A 20964-nucleotide genomic window follows, 5' to 3' on the forward strand; every position below is an offset into this window, starting at 1 on the left:
ACCATTCATGTTTCTCTATTGATATAATTGACTCTTTGGCGTAGGGATATCTCGAAGATTTGAATGACGATACGCTTGAAAAAGTCATTACACGAGGCATGGAATTCAAAACCAAGGGGGCAAATTCTATGCTACCCCACGACATACATGACCCATTCCATGCCGTGCCTCCTAGTGAGGAAATTATTGAGTTGGTTGTTGCCCTTGAGTCATTACCTAAGCATGGTGGTAAGTCTCCTAACTTCGATTCAATTCCAATTTCGACTAACAAGTTGCTTCCATCCATTGTTCAGGCACCCATCTTTGATCTCAAACCCCTACCAAGCCATTTGAAGTACATTTTCTTGGGGGAAAACGAGACCTTACCGCCATCATCTCCTCATCCCTCATGGCACAAGAGGAGGAGAAACTAGTGCGTGTGTTGAAGGAGTTCAAATCTGCCCTAGGATGGACCTTGGCCGATATCAAAGGTATAAGTCCTACAACATGTATGCATCACATATTTCTTGAGGAGGGGGCCAAACCAACTAGAGAGGCTCAACGCCGTCTTAACCCTCCGATGATGGAAGTTGTGAAAAAGGAGATAATCAAGCTCCTTGATTGTGGTGTGATTTATCCCATCTCCGATAGCCATTGGGTTTCACCTATCCAATGTGTGCCCAAGAAATCTAGAGTGACGGTTGTAAAGAATGCGGAGAATGAGCTTGTGCCCACCCGAATTCAAACCGGTTGGCGAGTGTGCATTGATTATAGGAAGCTAAACGCCACCACAAGGAAGGATCACTTCCCATTGCCATTCCTAGATCAAATGGTCGAAAGGTTAGCGGGTCATTCCTTTTATTGCTTTCTTGATGGATACTCCGATTATAATCAAATTGTTATTGCCCCGGATGATCAAGAAAAGACCACTTTTACTTGTCCCTTTGGAACGTTTGCATATCGACGCATGCCATTCGGTTTGTGCAATGCTCCTGCCACGTTTCAAAGGTGTATGGTTAGCATCTTTTCTGATTATGTTGAGAGGATTATTGAGATATTCATGGATGATTTTAGTGTGTTTGGTAATTCATTCGATAATTGCTTGGATAATCTCACTTTAATCTTGAAACGTTGTGTTGAAACAAACCTTGTGTTAAATTGGGAGAAATGCCATTTTATGGTTAAACAAGGTATTGTTTTGGGTCATATAATCTCTGAACGAGGAATTGAGGTTGATAAGTCTAAAATAGATCTTGTACGCTACTTACCCTCTCCTACTTCGGTGAGAGAGGTTGGTTTTTTTCTTGGTCATGCAGGATTCTACCGACGATTTATCAAGGACTTTTCCAAGATTGCACAGCCCCTATGCCGTCTCCTACAAAAGGAAGTGCCTTTTGAGTTCAACGAGGCGTGTGAGCAAGCATTCAACCATCTCAAGGACCTCCTCACCACGACACCAATTATCACTCCACCGGATTGGTCCATTCCCTTTGAACTAATGTGTGATGTATCGAATTATGCATTAGGAGCTGTTTTGGGCCAATGGAAAAACAAGCTGCCACATGTTATTTATTATGCTTCTCGTACCTTAAATGATGCACAATTAAATTATTCCATAACTGAGAAAGAGCTTTTGGCTGTTGTCTTTGCATTAGATAAGTTTAGATCATATTTAATTGGCACTAAAGTCATTGTTTTCACTGACCATGCAGCCTTGAAGTACTTGTTCACAAAGAAAGAAGCTAAACCTAGACTCATTCGTTAGATGCTTCTACTTCAAGAGTTTGACATCGAAATCAAGGACAAGAAGGGGAGTGACAATGTAGTTGCCGACCATCTAAGCAGGTTGGTGCGTGAAGAAGAGGTTCTTCCCATCTCTGAAACATTTCCGGATGAACAACTCTTATCCATTCAGGTAAGTGCGCCTTGGTACGCAAATTTGGTGAATTATTTGGTGACTAAACAAGTTCCTAGCATCCTAAACAAATTCCAACGTGATAAACTTAAGAAGGATGCTAGATTTTATGTTTGGGATGACCCATACTTGTGGAAATATTGCTCAGATCAGGTTATAAGAAGATGTGTGCATGAATCAGATTTTCACTCAATTTTAAGTTTTTGTCACACATATGCATGTGAGGGTCATTTTGGCACCCAAAGGACAGCTTTTAAGGTTCTTGAATGTGGGTTTTATTGGCCTACTTTGTTTAAAGATGCTAGAACCTTTTGTTTAACATGTGATCGCTGCCAAAGGACAGGTAATATAGGTCAAAAAGATCAAATGCCGCAGGTACCCATATTTGTTGTTGAAATTTTTGATGTTTGGGGTATCGATTTTATGGGTCCGTTTCCTTCATCTTTTGGTTTCATTTACATATTACTTGCCGTTGATTATGTTTCAAAGTGGGTGGAAGCGAAAGCCACTCGAACTAACGATTCTAAAGTTGTGGCAGATTTTGTGAAAACTAATATCTTTTCTAGATTTGGGATGCCTAGGGTGCTCATCAGTGATGGAGGGTCTCATTTTTGCAACCGTACCATTGAGGCATTACTCAAGAAGTACCATGTGACACATAAGGTTTCCACACCTTACCACCCCTAAACCAATGACCAAGCCGAGGTGTCTAATCATTAGATCAAACAGATTTTGGAGAAGACCGTGGGGCCAAATAGAAAAGATTGGAGCTTACGGTTGGATGATGCACTATGGGCGTATCGAACGGCTTACAAAACCCCCATTGGTATGTCTCCTTTTCGGCTTGTGTATGGCAAGCCATGCCATCTACCCGTGGAATTAGAACATAGAGTGCATTGGGCCATCAAGACCTTCAATTTGAATGTGGACCAAGCTGGAATTCATCGAAAGCTTCAATTGAGTGAACTTGATGAGATAAGGCATGAAGCTTATGATAATGCTAGAATTTACAAGGAGAAGACCACGGCATTCCATGATAAGATGCTTCGGGGCAAGACTTTCACACTTGGGCAGAAAGTGTTGTTGTTCAACTCCCGTCTTCGTCTATTCCCTGGTAAGTTACTTTCCAAGTGGGTTGGCCCATTTGTTGTTACTAATCTTTTTGTGCATGGTGCAGTCCAAATTAAGAGCTTGAGAACCGGGCAAGAATTCAAGGTGAATGGACATCGATTGAAGCCGTACTACGAGAACTTTGTGGAGCATGTTGTGGAGGAGATCCCACTGCATGCCGTGGGTTCCAATGAAAGCTGAATGAGCTCTTCGTCCGACTGCAAGACGTAAAAGAAAGCGCTACGTGGGAGGCAACCCATGCGTACAACAAAGGAAGCCCTAGGAATCACTCCAATTCCATATTTGCGTTCCTAAAACCCTTCTCTTTGTTGTTGTTTCTAATCTGCCCAGTTTATTTGTTTAGTTGCTGTTTGTGTGTTTAATTTTATTTGGTGTGATTTTATGCTTGAAACATTGAGGACAATGTTTGATTTAAGTGTGGGGGGGGGGGGTAACTAAGTGTTTTTGATGCAAATTCGTGGGATTTTATCACCCATTACTTAGAGACTTGTTCCTTGCTGTTTTTAAGTGTTTTTAAGCAGTTTTGGTGTGTTTTAGTGTGTGTTAACATAAAACTCCGAAAATCACATAAAAATTTGAAAAAAGTGTTTTGAAAAGCCTAAAAAGAGTGTTTTGAGTCGTTTTTGTGTGTTTGTGTCTAGGGTACCTTCCAACACAATGATGAGGATTCGGTTTGTAATTGCATGGCTGTTAAAGAAAGTTATTAACATGGGTGAAAGTTTGATTTACTCTTTGTTTATGCTTGGTTGTAGTTATAGCTTATGAATTCACATGCAATCACAAAGGATAAAAATTAGTTTTTGTAACATGCTTGAAGGAAGAAACTCAAACAAACGCTACAACCTTGTGAGACTTGAGCCTAAACGTTTATTTGGAGAGTTAAAATCTGTGCATTATTGTTTTCTAAAGTCGTTGCATGATCTCATTATTCCTTGCTTGGTTACTACTTAGAAGGCGTTTCATCATTTAGTTCCAAATGCTAGAATTCATGCCCATTTCATTCAAAGCATGTTATTGATTTGCATAACACATATTCAAGTTGAAGTTGTGTACTTACCACCAACAAAGCCAAACTGCCGTGTATCCCATATCATTTTATGTTTAAGTTTAACCCCTTCGAGCCTTGTTAGCCTACATTCTTTGTTAACCACATTATCCTCACCTAGCCTAGTTTAGGACCATCCATACCCTTGTTCTCAAAGCATAGTAAAGCATGACTCAAATTGAATTCCTTTTGATTAATATATGGCAGAAAACAAGTGTGGGGGAAGTGTGAGTTATTGTGCCATAAGACGGCATTGAAAGAAGAAAAAAAAAAAAGAGTTGAAAAGATGTGAAAAAGAGTTCTAAAATGTGTTTGTTGAAGAAAGGGTCCAAAACTTTGAATTCGGCCCTAAATATTGCTTGAATTTTCCCTTCGTGTTTAAAAGTTGATTTCTGCAATCTAAGTGAATTCTAAGTTTCAATTTCATTACTTTGCTTGCTATTGCTTTAAGAACGGTTGTTATCCCTATCCTTCATTTGTTAGCCAACACCCAAGCCCCGTTACAACCCTTGACTTCAATCTTGAGTGTTATGTGTTTCAATTTGTGGAGTGTGAATTAGGTATGAGCATATGGTGTCACTAGTTCTCGCATCTAAGTAGTAGCATTCCATTCATGAGATCATATCTAAACATGCTTTTTAACTCCAGAAATTGCTTTCTTTGTGATACATATATGTGAGCATTCTTTTTCATATCTATATCAATCATCTCACATATAACTAGTATAGGGTGTGTAGTTAGAAAATCTGAGTGAAAATTGAGTGCATATCTTGTAAGGAATTGAGCGAATTCTCTAAGGCATGTTACTACATCAAAAACATTGTTTTAATTGATTAATTGTGAACTAGTAAGTGGTGACTATGATTAAGTATGTGCTTAAGTGTAAAGATAACTAAAATCTGTGGGGAATAATGATTTTTAACATGTCATGTGCATTGGAAATCCCTGAGGCAAATGTTGGAAGGTTTAGGTTGTGTTTTATTTGTTTTGTTTTGTTTTATTTCTTTGTTTTGCTCGAGGACTAGCAAAAGCTAAGTGTGGGGGAATTTGATAGGAGCATATTTATGCGACTTAATTGGCTTGTTCTCGTGCATTTACGTTGTGTTTCTTTAGTTATTTTATTGTTTAAAGTCACTTTTGTGTGTTTTCAGATTCCAAAGCCGAAGTGTGCAAAATGATGTAATTTGGAGCCTTTTGGAGCAAAAGGAATGGATGAATTGAAGACTTGAAGAAATTAGGATTCCTAATCAACGAAGGATTCCTAATTAACGAAGGATTCTTAATCGACGAAGGATTCCTAATCACATGAGGATTCCTAGAAGAACAAGGATTCCTACTCCAAGAAGGATTCCTACTTGAAATAGGAAAGTTAAGCCAAGGTTTCCTACTTTGGTTTGACCTTTCCTAAATGTTCCTAAGTTTTATCAACTTTGAAGGCATCCTAAGCATTCTAGGACATCAAATACACATCCCTTGCACATTATGAACCCTTGCCGCACCCCCTTGACATTTCCTCTTCCTTGCCGTGCAAGGGAGAGGGTTGTTTCCTGATTTTATGCATTAAAACACATTCCTAATGTGTTTTAGGACCTTGCCGCATATTCCCTTGCCTTTCCTTTAATTTTCTGATTTTGTTTCCTATTTCTAGAAGCCTTAGACTTAATTTCTGATTACCTAAATAACCTAGGGTTTTAATTCCTGAAATCCTTTAAATAAACTCCTCTTTGGCAGCCACAAAAGATATATACACTGCCCATTCACGCCAGAAACCAGTCTCCACCTTCAGCCGCACCATTCTACCACCATTCACCCAAATTTCTGCCACAAATCACCCCTAGCCGCATCACCCATCAACCCTAAACACTTCCATACGTCCCCCATCCATTCTACATCATTTAATAACCCAAAAACCTGCCCAAAGTCCCTGTGCCGCAGCAAAGGAGAGGAAGAAGAAGTACTTGAAGATTCTAGCTGTTCAACATCGAATCGTTGGAATATTTAGGTGTTCTCTTTCTTATATTTACAATGTATAAATCTGTTTTCCTTTGTTTTATGAACATGAGGAACTAAGCCTTTTTGGCTAGGGGGTTATTCGATACCATGATTATGCTTGCAAGATGAATTGATTACGTCTAATTGTTATTTCATGAATTGTGAATGCAATTTGCTTAACCGTTTGATTGATGACTTATTTTTGTGTGTTAATTAAGGTGGCCAACTTAGTTTTCATGCAGGAATTTGAAGCTAAAACATAAGGAAGTTTCACCTAATAGTTACAACCTTATGTTTACAAGTAGTGGAGGTCGCTTATAAACGATCGTGTTAAGTGAATTTTTGGCAAACGTTTCATGCTTTTCATATTAACAATTGCCTCGTCAATGCTTATAGTTTTCATGAAGCTTAATGATCTTTGATTGTACCTTTATTGTGCTTTTCACGTAAGGGACTTTTAGAGAATGTTTTGAGTTGTTACATGTGCATTCCCATCCAATTCACTAACTTTAGGAAAACTTGAAGGTTAAAAAAGTGCTATCACAGTTAACCTAGGGCGTTGAGATTCATAGTTTATTGAAAGAAGCAATTGGAAATCAAAGTTGAATGCAAGTGTATCATGTGTGGAGAAGAACCCTCTAGTTAGTCTATCACCCATCAATTTACTTAATTTTGTCTAAGAATCTGTTTACATTGTTCTTGCTTTGTTTTATTTATTTTCGTCCAAAATCACCCCATCTTATTTCTTTGAGTCATATTAACTAGAACTTGTCTTAGAATATGTTTTTAGGTGTTTTAGGTCATTAGAAAACCAAAATTTGTCCAAGTTGTGTTAGAGTCCCAAAACTGCCCAGAAAGTGGTTTTTAGGCAGTTTTGAGTGTTTGTTTGCTGTTTTGAGTCTTTTGGTTTGTTTTAGTGTTTTAGAGTTTAGTTTTGCATTCTTTGAGTCTAGTTTAGTATTTTAAACTTTGTTTTACAAATTTGAGTCAGTTTAGAGTGTTTTAGCAATCCCTCCTAATCCCCGGTTTAAGAACGATCCCTACTTATCCATACTACAATTGTCAACAAGAGGGTTAATTTGTGTGTTTAGTTATTTTACGCATCAGTGATGGATGTACATATCAGAAAAGATAAAATAAAGAACAAGACCTTGAAGTCTCGAAGAACTAGTTGGTGGAATCTAAAAAGAGAAAAACAAGTCACTTGCAAAGACAAAGTACTCGCCCTATGCGTTTGGGATACAAAGGGAAACGCAAGCCAAATGTGGGATTCCATGTCTAGCGTATCTGGAAATTACGAAAGGGGTATTAGGAGAGTCTAAGGGTTTTGCTCCACATCAAAAAGAATCTTGGTGGTGGAAGGAGGAGGTAAAGGAAAAGGTTAAGGCTAAGACGGAATGTTGAAAAGCCTTGTACAAGGATATAATCGATTAAAACTGTGAAAGGTATAAGATAGCAAAGAAAAAGGCGAAGAAAGCCATGAGAGAAGTGAAGCTAGCGAATTTGGCGATATGTATAAGCAATTAGATACCAAAGAAGGAGAGTTGGATATCGATAAATAGGAGAGAGCAAGGAAAATGAAGACAAGAGACTTATACCAAGTAAGTTGTATCAAGTATGAGAATAGAAATGTTCTAGCTACAGAGAATGTGGTTCAAGAAAGGGAAAGTGTTTGTAGCTCTAAAAAAGATGAAACAAAAAGCCAGTGGGTATCGACGATATACCAGTTGAAGTGTAGAACGTCTTGAAAGAGGCAGGTATAGCATGGCTCACAAACTTTTTCAATTATGTTTTGAAAACGAAGAAGATGCCAAATGAGTGGATACATTTTGGTACCTATCTACAAGAATAAGGGCGACATGCAAAATTGCATGAACTATAGGGGTATTAAGTTTATAAGTTATACAATTGAGCTTTAGGAGAGAGTAATTGTGCATAGATTGAGGCAAGAGATATGTGTCTCATAAAATTAATTCAGGTTCAGGCTAGGACGCTAAACTATGGAGGCAACCTATCTCTTATGAAGACCAGTGGAACGATATAAAGATATGCAAAAAGATTTGAAATGACTTTTACAGGATTAGAATAAGTGTATGATAGGGTCCTAAGAGAAATGTATTGGAGGATTCTAGAGAATAAAGGAGTACGAGTAGCATGTACCAAGCAATAAAGGATATGTATGATGGAACAATGATTGCAGAAAGAACTCATGAAAAACAAACTGAAAGCTTTCCCATAACCATATGGTTACAGCAAACGATATCCCTTGGTGTATGCTTTTCGTAGATAATATAAGGTTGATAGATGAAACGTAAGAGGGAGTAAATGCGAAGCTTAACCTTTGGCAGGAGGTGTTCAAATCTAAAGGTCTTCACCTAAATAGGTAAAAAACAGAGTATATGGAGTGCAAGTTCAATGGAAACAGGGGTTTAACTGAGATAGGGGCAATGATTAGAGATCAAGAAGTACCAAAGATTAAATGCTTTCATGACCTTGGATTTATCTTGCAAACGAATGGAAAATTGGATGAAAATCTTAACCATAGAATGCAAGCTTGATGGATGAAATGGAAGAGTGCATCGCGTGTGTTATGTGATTGTTGTTGATGTGGTATAAACTAACACACAAATTAAACCCTATAATATAGATGATTGTAGTATGAGTAAGTAGGGATCGTTCTAGGCCGGGGATTAGGAGGGATGCTAATCAACACAAATTAAACTTAAAAACTGAAAACTAAGCTAGACTAACACAAAATAAGAACTGAGGGGATTTTTTGACGAATTTTAAGAAACAAAAGTAAATAGCAGCAATTAAATTGAGTTGTAAAGGGAATATAGGTGAAAAGCTAGCTAGAGGATTTTCTCCACACATGAAACATATAAATCGATTTCCAGTTATTCTTTCTATAAACCTTGAATGATATGCCCCAAATTATTGTGAATGCACTAATTAATTCTCAGACTTTCCTAAGTTCTTTGAATTGGACTCAGCGACGCAACCAAATTATCCTTCTCAAGTTTCCTAACTATGAAAAGCATGATAGAGACACATATCAAAGGTCATTAAGTTCTGTGAAAATCATAAACATAACATTCATAACTATGAAAAACATGATACTTCTGCCATAGATTTACTTAACTCAGTCATGACTAGTGACTTTTACTACTTATAAATATAAGTTCATAGTGATTACGTGAAATTCCCTTATATTCTAGCATCAAATCCCTGCATGCAAACCAAGTATGCACCCTTAATAAACATACAAGAATACGTTTTCTATAAAGTAGATAAGTAAATCGCATTCATGTTTTACGAAACAAGAACTGGATGTAATCAATTCATATAAAACATATAATCATGGCTTCGAATTCACCTCTAGCTAAAAAGAAATTTAGTTACAGATGTTGATCATAATTGAAAAGCAATCTAAAATAAACATTGAAACTAAACAAGGATAGAAAGAACTCTGAAAATCTCCAATGGTTGAATGAAATATGTGGCACACTCATTCTTCTCTGATTCTTGTAGGTTGGGCATAAGTTTTGAATAAGGCATGCGGCACAAGTCTTCTCTCCCCTGAAAGTTGTGGCAATAAGTAGTATTTATAGGCAGGGGCATAACACAATTTGTGGAGGAAAAGGATTAGGTTGTTTACATTGTTTTAGGACTCCTTAAATCAAATAGGAAGTGGTTTAATGTGATAAGGAATCCCCCTTGTAGTTGTAGATAAAGTAGGATTAGGATAAGATAAGGTTTGTTAAGGATAAGGTTGGATAAGATAAGATTGGATAAGGTTTCCTTTTAATTTCTGATTCCTTGTCTTCCTAGCCTCAATCCTAATTCTTCTAGATTGTAGCACATCCCTAGCCTCATTTGACCACCAAAAACGTCCATCCCAAGTGCTCCCCACGCATGCTATCCAATCCAAGTCCAAAATTGCTCCAAATTGCTCCACTTTGCCCTTTTTTGTCACCTTTGCCATTTGGACCTACAAACACACGAAAATAGCTTAAATCACTATAATAAATAGAAACTAAGTAAATGCAAAGAAATAAGATAACAAAGTCGCATAAAAATGCTCCTATCAAATTCCCCCACACTTAGCTTTTGCTAGTCCTTGAGCAAAACAAAGAAAACAAAACAAAATCTAAACCTTTGAACAATTGCCTCAGGGATTTCCAATGAAACATGACATGTTAAAAATCACTACTCACATAGATTTTAGCCATCTTTACCTTTGAGCTTATACTTAACCGCAATAACCACTCACTAGCTCGCATTTAATCAATTAAAACAACATTTTGAATGTAGTAACATGCCTTAGAGAATTCACTCAATTCCTCACCGGATATACTTTCTATTTTCACACAAATTTTCTGACTACACTCCCTATACTAAGTATACGTGAGAAGATTAATTTAAACATGTAGACTAGCACTCACATATGTTATAACAAAGAAGGCACTTTCTGGAATTCTTAATATAAACATATATATGATCTCATGAACGGAATACCACTACTTAGAAGCGAGAACCAGGGATTCCATATGCTCATGCCAATTTCAAACTCCACGTATTGAATAACATAACAATCAAGATAAAAGTCTAAGGGTTGTAATGGGGCTAAGGTATTGGCTAACAAAGAAAGATCAAGGATAAACAAAGATTCTTAAAGTGATAATAAGCAAAGTAATGAAATCAACACTTAGAATTCAACTTTTGATTGCAGCACCCAACTTTAAACACAAAGGGAAGATTCGTACAACTTTAGGGTCAGATTCACATTTTTGGACCCTTCTTCAACAACCAACACTTATGAACTCATTCTCACTTTCTTTTCAACCTCTTTTTTTATTTTCTCAACTTTTTTCTTCTTTCTTTTCTGTTTCTTTTTCAATGTTTTTCTGTTTTTCTTTTAAACATAAAACATAAACACTACACTTCACCGGATTCAAAAGAACAAATCTTTCCCCCACACTTATTTCTCTGCAGATCGTAGATCAAAAGGAATTCCCAACAAGTCATGCTTCACTATTCTTTAAGAACAAGGGTATGGATATTCCTATGCTAGGCTAGGTAAGGATAATTCAGGCTAACAAAGAAAATAGGCTAAATAAGGCTCAAAGGGGTTAAACCTACAATACATATGCAAGGGATAAGGCTTTTTGGCTCTGGTGGTAACTAAACAACTTTTTTATTTTCTTTGTTATGCAATCAATTTTAAGCTTTGAATGAAACGGGCATGAGTTCTAGTATTTGGAACTAAAATGATGAAAAAGCATTCCAAGTAGCAACCAAGCAAAGAAATAATGAGATCATGCAATGACTTTAGAAAACAAGAATATCACATATTACTAACTCTCCAAACAAAGAATAGTCTCAAGTCTCATAGGGTTGTAGCGTTAGTTTGAGTTTCTTCCTTCAAGCATATTACAAAAACTGATTTTTTTTTCCCTTGTGGTTGCATGTGAATTCATAAATGACAACTACAACTAAGTATTAACCAAAGAGCATATCAAACTTCCACCTATGTATGTAACTTTCTTTAACAATCATGCAATTAAAAACCAAATCCTCATCATTGTGTTGGAAGGTACCCTAAGACACAAACAAGCAACAAAAACGACTCTTTTTGGTATTTTCTCAAAAAATTTCGATTTTTATTTTATTTTTTCAAAATTTTTTATATGACACACAATAAAACACTTTAAAACAGTGAATAACAACGTTAGTAGTGATAAGTGGTGAAATTCGGAGAGAAATCATGAAAAGCGTTATGTTTACTCCCCCCCCCCCCCAAACACTTAAACCAAACATTGTCCTCAATGTTTCAAAAATAAACTTAACCAAGAAAGAAATATAAAGATAACTAGCAAACAAGACAATCATGGCAAAGTAAAAACAATAAAGAGAAGGGTAAAAGAGAGCAAATCTGGTTGTAGAGCTCGGAGATTCCAAAGTCTTTCTATTTGAATCACATGGGTTGCCTCTCAATGAGCACTTGCTTTAACGTCTTCCAGCAGGACAATACCTCCATTTAAGCTTCATTATGGCCTGCGGCATTGAGGGGTACATCCTCCACAACATGCTCCTTAAAACTTCCATGAATTGGATCTATGAATGGAAGGGGATAATGATCCTTCCTGATTGTGGTGTTGAGCTTTCTAAAGTCAATGTAAACTCTCCCACTAGCTTGGATTCGATTGGGCACCTGAACCAAAGAAGGTAATAAATTATTACTTGAAATGGGAATTGGAATTGGAATAGGTGGCTCACCGATATACTGCGATGAAGAATCAAAAGTAGCAGCACTGTCAACAATTTCAAAGGTGGTCCTCTCAGCCTTGGGTGCTTTGAGGGCAGTGGCTTGTCCCGTGTGATCCACTCCAATTCCCTTTTCAATGGTGGTTTTAAATACATCATTCTTGATAGGTGTTGAACATTCCTGCCCTATATTTTTAATCACATTAATGGCAAAACAAGAACGAACATCATTAAGGTACTTAACGGATTCAGAAACATTAAAACTAATCATATCGCCATCATACTCCATAGTTAACGCTCCCTTGGACACACAATCTTGGTTTGGGTTGTTTTCATGAAAGGTCTTCCAAGTAAGATTGGCAATGGTATAGAGTGGGATGAATCATCCATCTCAAGCACATAAAAATTTGCTGGAAAAATCAAATGGTCTACCTGCACCAAAACATCTTTCAAAACTCCTTTCGGATATGCATTAGATCGATCATCTGATTGAATAATGACACCATCATTTTTAAGCTCTCCTAGATTCATAGATGTATAAACGGAATATGGCATGACATTAATGGAAGCAACTAAATCTAGCATAGCATGTTCAAACCTTGTATTACCAATAACATAAGGGATAGTGGAACTACCTGGATCTTTGCATTTAGGTGACAACTTTCTTTGCAAAACTGCAGAGACATTTTCATTTACATGTACCATCTCCTTCTCAGGAATCCGTTTCTTTGTTGTACAAAGCTTCTTAAAAAACGTAGCATACTTTGGAACTTGCTTTATTGCATCAAGAAGTGGGATATTAACTTGCACCTTCTTGAAGATTTCTAAGATGTCTTTTTCATTCTCTTCTTTCTTAGATTGCATAAACCTGCGAGGGAAAGGCACATTTGGTGGAATAAGGTTAGAAAGAATTGAATTCGAACCCACCTTACCTGAATTAGGTGGCGTAGAAGCCTTAGGAGGCTACGGTAAGGATTGTTCTTTCCTTGTCATGGCCTTGTCCACCTCTTCTTCTTCAGGCAGCACTTGTTCGTCCTCTTTTTGGCTAGGTTTGGACATTTTTGGATTTGTTCCAATCTCTTTACCACTTCTCAAGGTAATAGCCTTAGCAATTTCAAAACCTTCATTTGGATTGACAATAGTTGAACTAGGCAGTTTGCCTTGTTCTCTAAATTGTCCCATGAGTTCTGCTATCTGCCCCCATTTGATTCTTCATTTCACCCTTCTCTTTGGCTTGATTTTGTAAACCCTGAGTCAAAAAAGTTAGTGCTTGAAGAATTTTTTCATTATCCATTGACGAACCTGAATTTGGTTATGATTGTTGTGGGGAAGATTGTGGTGGCTGCATAGGTCTTGAATAGAACTCCTCAGGTTGCTGCCAATATCCTTCTTGTTAAACTTGTTGAGGTTCCCTCCATATAAAATTTGAATGATCTCTCCCACCAGGGTTGTAAGATTTGGAAAACAAGTCATTCCTTGATTGATTATGGCCTTGATAACGCCAAGCATTGATACCATCCCAACCTCCATTCTCAATTAATTAAGGATGTTTATTAGTTTGATATCCTTGCCTAGAGGAAACACCATATGTAGCCACACTTTACATTGCAGTCCTTTCGATATACTGTGATAAAAGAGAAGTAAGATTCGCCATTTGAGCTTGAAGATTAGCAATTGCCATGTCTTGCTTCTATAGTACCTGAAATCAAATAAATACAACTAAATGAAATATCAAAAGAAAAATAAACAAAAAATAGAGGGATTAACAATTTTACTAATCCCCGGCAACGGTGCCAAAATTTGATGTGGTATAAACTAAACACAAATTAAACCCTATAATTTAGATGATTGTAGTATGAGTAAGTAGGGATCGTTCTAGGCCAGGGATTAGAAGGGATGCTAATTAACACAAATTAAACTTAAAAACTGAAAACTAAGCTAGACTAACACAAAATAAGAACTGAGGGGGTTTTTTGACGAATTTTAAGAAACAAAAGTAAATAGCAGCAATTAAATTGAGTTGTAAAGAGAATATGGGTGAAAAGCTAGGTAGAGGATTCTTCTCCACACATGAAACATATACACATAAATTGATTTCTAGTTATTTTTTCTATAAACCATGAATGAGAATGCCCCAAATTATTGTGAATGCACTAATTAATTCTCAGACTTTCCTAAGTTCATTGAATTGGACTCAGCGACGCAACCAAATTATCCTTCTCAAATTCCCTAACTATGAAAAGCATGATAGAGACACATATCAAAGGTCATTAAGTTATGTGAAAATCATAAACATGGCATTCGTAACTATGAAAAGCATGATACTCCTGCCATGGATTTACTTAACTCAGTCATAACCAGTGACTTTTACTACTTATAAATATAAGTTTATAACGATTAGGTGAAATTCCCTTATATTCTAGCATCAATCCTTGCATGCAAACTAAGTATGCACCCTTAGCAAACATACAAGAATAAATTTTCTATAAATCAGATAAGTAAATCGCATTCATGTTTTATGAAACAAGAACTGGATGTAATCAATTCATATAAAACATATAATCATGGCTTAGAATTCACCTCTAGCTAAAAAGAAATTTAGTTACACATGTTCATCATAATTGAAAAGCAATCCACTACTAGGAAACTAGTTATTAGTGGCGTTTTGAAAACCGACAAAAAACATGTATTACTGTCGAATTTTAAGCAAAATCCGACAAAAAATGGATACAGTGACAGATATAATAAGCGACAGAATTGCCTACGTTAGGAAATTAATTTTCCGACAGAAAATACTCTAAAACCGATAGAAATTGTGTCGGATAAAACCGACACAAAATGCTTAAACCATTCGACGGAAATGAATTAATAATGAATAAATAAAACCATTTACTATCGGTTTTAACCGACAGGAAGAAATTAATAATGAATAAATAAAAACATTGTATGTCGGATAAAACCGACAGGAATGATATTAAAAATAAAAAAAATATAAATCACTTTCTGCATTTTCCATATCCCCGCATTTACCATCCAACCTCGCCAGAGCTCGATCTCGCCGCCGCCTATCACCACCGTATGTCACCATTGTCTGCCTTCCCCCATCACTTCATCCAACCCTGGTTCAACATGAGGAATATCAGAGCAGGAAAAAAAGTGAATAGGGTAAGATAGAAAGTTTGTTGGTAAAATGATGGATAACTTTTGAGATGCTCACCAATTGGGATGGCTCCTGCAGCCATATACTCCACAACACTTATTCCAAAATGTTCATCTGTCATTGAATGGATTCCTGTGATGGCCCCTCCCAGAAGTTGCACCAAGTCCCTGTAGATGTGATAAATAACCAAGGCTAAGAAAGCAAAAACAAATCCAAACAGGGTACATTATTACAAGAACAAAAGAGAGCCAATAATCGTTGACATTGAGGAAAAATATGTTTACGAAAACAACATCTAAAATGGTTTTGAGAAGATGTTCACACCAAACAGTTTGTATTTGTCTAATTCAGCTACATACTATGTAGCTTATTCGAATTCACCTAGGCAGATGCACAAAAAAAATGCTAATTATCTGAGTCATTTATGCTGTATATATTAGGATCACTACTTGTATGATTCAATCCTCAGACGGGAAGCAATTAACAATGCAAGCCAACCAAAGATAAGAAACTTATGAACAGATTATGCATGGTTTACGTTTAACAGAGCAAGAAGAACAAGTTATCTAGACATTTACATTAAAGGATGCAGAACATGAAATCCTTGGCACAGACTTGTATAATACATTTTTATGAAATTCTACGTCCCCGTCAACCTTCAGTTCAACTGCTTTATCTTTCAAATGTTGCAATCTTTCTTCATCTGCCTTATTCCGGCAGCTACCCACAAACTAAAGCTTAGGTCTAGGTAAGTGTGCATCTAATTTTCCAATGGCAACTGAAAAGGCCTCAAGTTGGAGACCATGTGCCTGAGAAAGGAACAACCAAATTAGAAAGGACTTGCAATATCCACAAATAATAAAGGCCCTATACACGAGCCGCAAAAATCTTAGTACCTTGTGTTCATACGGTTTATATTCCCACCTTCGGATTTCCCGGACGACCGCTTCCTCCTGGTCCTTAACATCCGACTCCTCCAAACAGCAGAGTCGGTGTCCCTGTTTGAGCAGGACTCGATGGTAATCTCATTAACAATCCTCTTGACTCGGTGGCGGGTCCCACAAAAAGACGACTCCTTGGCCTCGTCGTCGATGGAGGAGTCAGTGGCGTTACCGTCAGTGATCGATATCCGCACAACACGCGGCCTCACGGACTCGAACTCGTCCGCTTCCGCCGAATTGGCCACCATCGTAGTGTGGTGCCGGTTCTGCGCGTACTTAACAGCAGGACAATTCATAGCTCACAAAAAAGAAACAAAACTTTATAGAGTGCAAAATTTAGAAGGTGAGTGGCATTGAGAACGAGTTGAAAGAGTGAGTGAGTGGGGAATGTTCCAGAGCTTTTCGATATGGGACTGAGTCTAGGACGAATTAACCATAACAAGATGAGCACAAGAGCCTACAATCCCTATTCACTTTAACGAGACGACTAATAACTTTATGTTAGCTAGCTAAGCTTGGTAGCTAGACTCAAGTACTACTGTGCTGTGAGTGTGAGACAGACACCAACGAGAGAGAGAGAGTCTGTCTGCAGTGTGTGTGGAATTATTGGTTGGAATTGGTTGCAAATGTTCGAACAGAATAGAAAAGAATAGAGGAAAAGGAGAAGGAAATGAGGACAGGAGAATAGAGGGAAGGGAGAAGCATCGGCGCAAGGAAGATGGAGGGGTTTTTAAAATTTAGGTTATTTTAATTATTATCGATTAAAACCGACAGAAACATTTTTTTAAAATAAAAACCGACAGAAAAAATGGCGGCAAAATTCCCTCTGAAAATTTTAAATTCCCCCCAAAATTTTGCTACGATTTTAAAAATAAAATAATAATTGTTTGGTTTAATAAATAAATAAATAATATGTATTTAAATAGAATATGTTTTTAAAAATTAAATAAATAATTTATTTGTTTCTTTATCGCATAATTTATTACATGGATTATTCTCTATTAATTCTTTTTATACATATTATTTAAATACATATTCTATTTAAATTATTTATTTTATTTAATAGAGAATAAATAGAGAATAATAGAATTTGTATTTAAATAATATCTTTTTACATGTAAAATATGCGATAAAGAAACAAAAAAAGAATTAATAGAGAATAATTTTTAAAATAAATAAATAAATAAATAATATGTATTTAAATAGAATATATTTTTAAAAATTAATAAATAAATAAATTATTTAAAATATTATCTATATAGATAATTTTTACACTTTTGGTTTAATAGAGAATAATCCATGTAAAATATGCGATAAAGAAACAAAAAAAGAATTGTACAATGAAAATGTCATCACACAAACTAAATATTGTCTAATCAATACTTGAAAAACATAAATAAATATTGTCTAATGAATAAATTTGATATTCAATTTAAAATATTTACACTTATACTTAATGGAAGTATAACATTAACTCTAAGTGTTTGTTTAATCTACCGTTTTGATGCGTTACGCATTCTACGAAGTGTTTTTCAATGATCCAACCGTCAAACTTGTTTGTACACACTCTGAGATCGCATACGTAAAAAATCACAAAAAACAAACATTAAGAGATTAGGTAACAAAACAAAAGTTTTCAATGGTTATAAACGAAAAATCACAATTTAACGGTTACTTTAGCTCTAATTTTGATGATTTTTTTAGTTACACTCCTCGACCCTATAAGAATGCAGTGAACGAATTCGATTGAATATGTTTGTTAGTTATGCATTGATTGAATTGTATTCCAAATGCGGAGAAATGGACGAGACTGTGGAAGTGCTTGACGAGTTTTCGCACCCCTCCCCCCCCCAAATTTATGGCTTCGCCACCGGTTGAGTTATATAGGAAGGTGTCAAAGATAATTAATCTAGGTCACATCGATAAAACGTTTTTCCCCTTACTGCCCAATGAAGCTTCAAAGTCATGTCTCTTGAAAAAAATGAAGCCTTCATTTGTTTTCTTTCAATTTTTTAAAAATTGAAGAACTTTTTTAAAATTATTATTAAAGGAAGGGAAAGTGTTTGAAACTATTACAATAATTTAAGGAATGGAGTTTTGAACTCATAACGGATGGGTGGAAATTCAACACCATATTAGTTCACCTACTTGCAAACTTAAAAACTTATTTGGTAATTGTTTTTACTATTTTAAGAAAAATGAAAGCTGAAAACAAAATTGTTACCAAACAAGTTTAAATCATAAACATTTGATAAAGAATGATATCTAGATACAAGAGAATTTGGAAACCTATAAGATTTTCTCCAATGATAGATCTCTAAAATTTAAGACATTAAAATGGAATAACATTAGGAAGCTGTTATTAACAATTCAAAATAATTATTGTGCACTCTAACCATATAGAAATACAAGAGAGAAAAAAACACACTTGAAAAGAGTGTCAAATAACTTTTTAAAAGTGTCAATAACACTATTTAATATTTTTTTCCAATCATGTATTGTCAACCTCTCAATCCATCTCGACTAAAAACACTAAAAAATGAAGGTACAAACCATATTATTGAGTGCATCTGTCCAAACTACACTAAAAGATGAAAATACTACATCATATTTATCACGCATGGACGATAAAAGATAATTGTAGGGAAAAAATAACAAACTCCAAATAGAGGTAAATGAATGTGACAATTCATATATCTATGGACGGCTAACTAATCTCCCTTTTCATACAATCTCTGTACCACATAATGCGAGTGCAGTTGTGTATTTTCGGTTTCTGAGTTAAATGGTATGTTAAATTAGAACTGATGATGCCAAAAAATACATTCTAAGAGCTCAAACTCAAAGTTTGAGTTCTAAACTTTGCTCGTTTTCCACTAAACCAAACCTATGTACGCAAGTGCCTGAGTGGCTTGGCTGTTGACATTCACTGTTCAGAACTTCAGTGGGTCACTTGGTGTCTTGCACTTGAACTCCCACCATTTTATAAACTAAACTAAAATTCAAGAAACAAATTTTATTATTCATGAAATAAATAATAATTGGGGTTAAATATTACAACTACAACAACAATAATAAAGCTTTTTTCCACTAAAATACTAAAATAATAACCGCCATAAAGTAAAATATTAAAATAGTCAATTTCTGTCGGTTATAACCACCACCATTAACTTAAAACCGCCAGAATATGTAAAAAATATTAAAAAATTTCAAAAATACTGTCAGATATAACCGACAGAATTTTCTTGATATCTGCTAGTAAATATCCGACAGGAATTGATGTCGGATATAACCGACAATATTTTTCTAATATCCGCTAGTAATTAAATGATGTGTCGGATATAATTTATCCTACAGTATTTTCTATTATCCACCACCATCATCCGCCACCTAAAGCTAGTATTGTAGTAGTGATCTAAAATAAACATTGAAACTAAACAAGGATAGAAAGAACTCTGAAAATCTCTAATGGTTGAATGCAATATGCGACACACTCCTTCTTCTCTGATCCTTGCAGGTTGCGGCACAAGCTTTGAATAAGGCATGCGGCACAAGTCTTCTCTCCCCTGAAAGTTGCGGCAATAAGTAGTATTTATAGGTAGGGGCACATCATAATTTGTCGAGGAAAAGGATTAGGTTGTTTGCATTATTTAGGACTCCTTAAATCATATAGGAAGTGGTTTAATGTGATAAGGAATCCCCCTTACAGCTGGAGATAAAGTAGGATTAGGATAAGATAAGGTTTGTCAAGGATAAGGTTAGAGAAGATAAGTTTGGATAAGGTTTCCCTTTAATTTCTGATTCCTTGTCTTCCAAGCCTCAATCCTAATTCTTCTAGATTGTAGCACATTCCTAGCCTCATTTGACCACCAAAAATGTCCGTCCCAAGTGCTCCCAACGCATGCTATCCAATCCAAGTCTAAAACTGCTCCAAATTGCTCCATTTTGCCCTTGTTTTGTCACCTTTGCCAATTGGACCTACAAACACACGAAAATAGCTTAAATCACTATAATAAATAGAAACTAAGTAAATGCAAAGAAATAAGTTAACAAAGTTGCATAAATATGCTCTAAGGCCATCAATGCTTTATAGCACTGAATGTTGGGCTATAAGTATCACCACGTGCAAACAATGAGTATAGCAGATATGAGAATGTTTCATTGGATGTGTGGGCACATGAAAATGGACATGATTAAGAATGAGGATATCTAAGATAAAGTAGGAGTGGCTGCAATTGAAGACAAGATGAGAGATATCAGTTAAGGTGGTTTGGACATGTGAACCAAAGACCTATAGATGCTTCAATTAGAAGATGTGATTATGAGACATGCTCAGGAAAAAAGGGTTGAGTTCGAGGAAAACCTAGGAGGACTTAGAAAGAGACTATAGATTTAGTGCAAAACCGAGTATAACGGCGTTCTAGGATTCATACAGTCGACTCGACTTAGTGGAATAAGACTTTGTTGTTGTTGTTGTTGTTGTTGCTATTGTTGTTGTTGTTGTTGCTGTTGTTGTTGTTGTTGTTATCGTTGT

General features: G+C 36.0%; 2 protein-coding genes and 1 long non-coding RNA gene across 4 annotated transcripts; all 3 read right to left on the reverse strand.

The window, feature by feature from the left end:
* Positions 1-12620: 12620 nt before the first annotated feature.
* LOC139191566 (uncharacterized) lies at positions 12621-13511 on the reverse strand. Its single transcript, XM_070812472.1, has 2 exons — positions 13297-13511; positions 12621-13197 (listed from the first exon to the last, which is right to left on the reverse strand). Exons 1-2 carry the CDS (start codon positions 13509-13511, stop codon positions 12621-12623), a joined length of 792 nt encoding a protein of 263 aa, XP_070668573.1.
* A 1668-nt stretch (positions 13512-15179) lies between these two features.
* LOC108170122 (uncharacterized) lies at positions 15180-16332 on the reverse strand. Of its 2 annotated transcripts, none has more exons than XR_003771723.2 (3): positions 16068-16332; positions 15547-15656; positions 15180-15448 (listed from the first exon to the last, which is right to left on the reverse strand). It is a non-coding gene; the product is annotated as an uncharacterized lncRNA (long non-coding RNA). The 2 variants fall into 2 exon arrangements; XR_003771722.2 differs by having other exon boundaries at positions 16105-16331.
* A 46-nt stretch (positions 16333-16378) lies between these two features.
* LOC139191568 (ethylene-responsive transcription factor CRF2-like) lies at positions 16379-16726 on the reverse strand. The gene has a single exon (XM_070812477.1). It carries the CDS (start codon positions 16724-16726, stop codon positions 16379-16381), a length of 348 nt encoding a protein of 115 aa, XP_070668578.1.
* Positions 16727-20964: the final 4238 nt, after the last annotated feature.

The sequence above is a fragment of the Malus domestica genome, chromosome 02, assembly GCF_042453785.1.
Source record: "Malus domestica chromosome 02, GDT2T_hap1".
In the NCBI taxonomy this organism is placed as follows: Eukaryota; Viridiplantae; Streptophyta; class Magnoliopsida; order Rosales; family Rosaceae; genus Malus; species Malus domestica.

What these genes read in the sequence shown, in the direction of transcription:
- LOC139191566 (XM_070812472.1), bottom strand. Translation starts at nt 13,511, where the DNA reads ATGGGACAATTTAGAGAACAAGGCAAACTGCCTAGTTCAACTATTGTC. An exon ending in AGGAAAGAACAATCCTTACC is followed by an intron (nt 13,198 to 13,296) that starts GTAGCCTCCTAA and finishes TTTCCCTCGCAG; the next exon opens with GTTTATGCAATCTAAGAAAG.
- LOC139191568 (XM_070812477.1), bottom strand. Translation starts at nt 16,726, where the DNA reads ATGAATTGTCCTGCTGTTAAGTACGCGCAGAACCGGCACCACACTACG.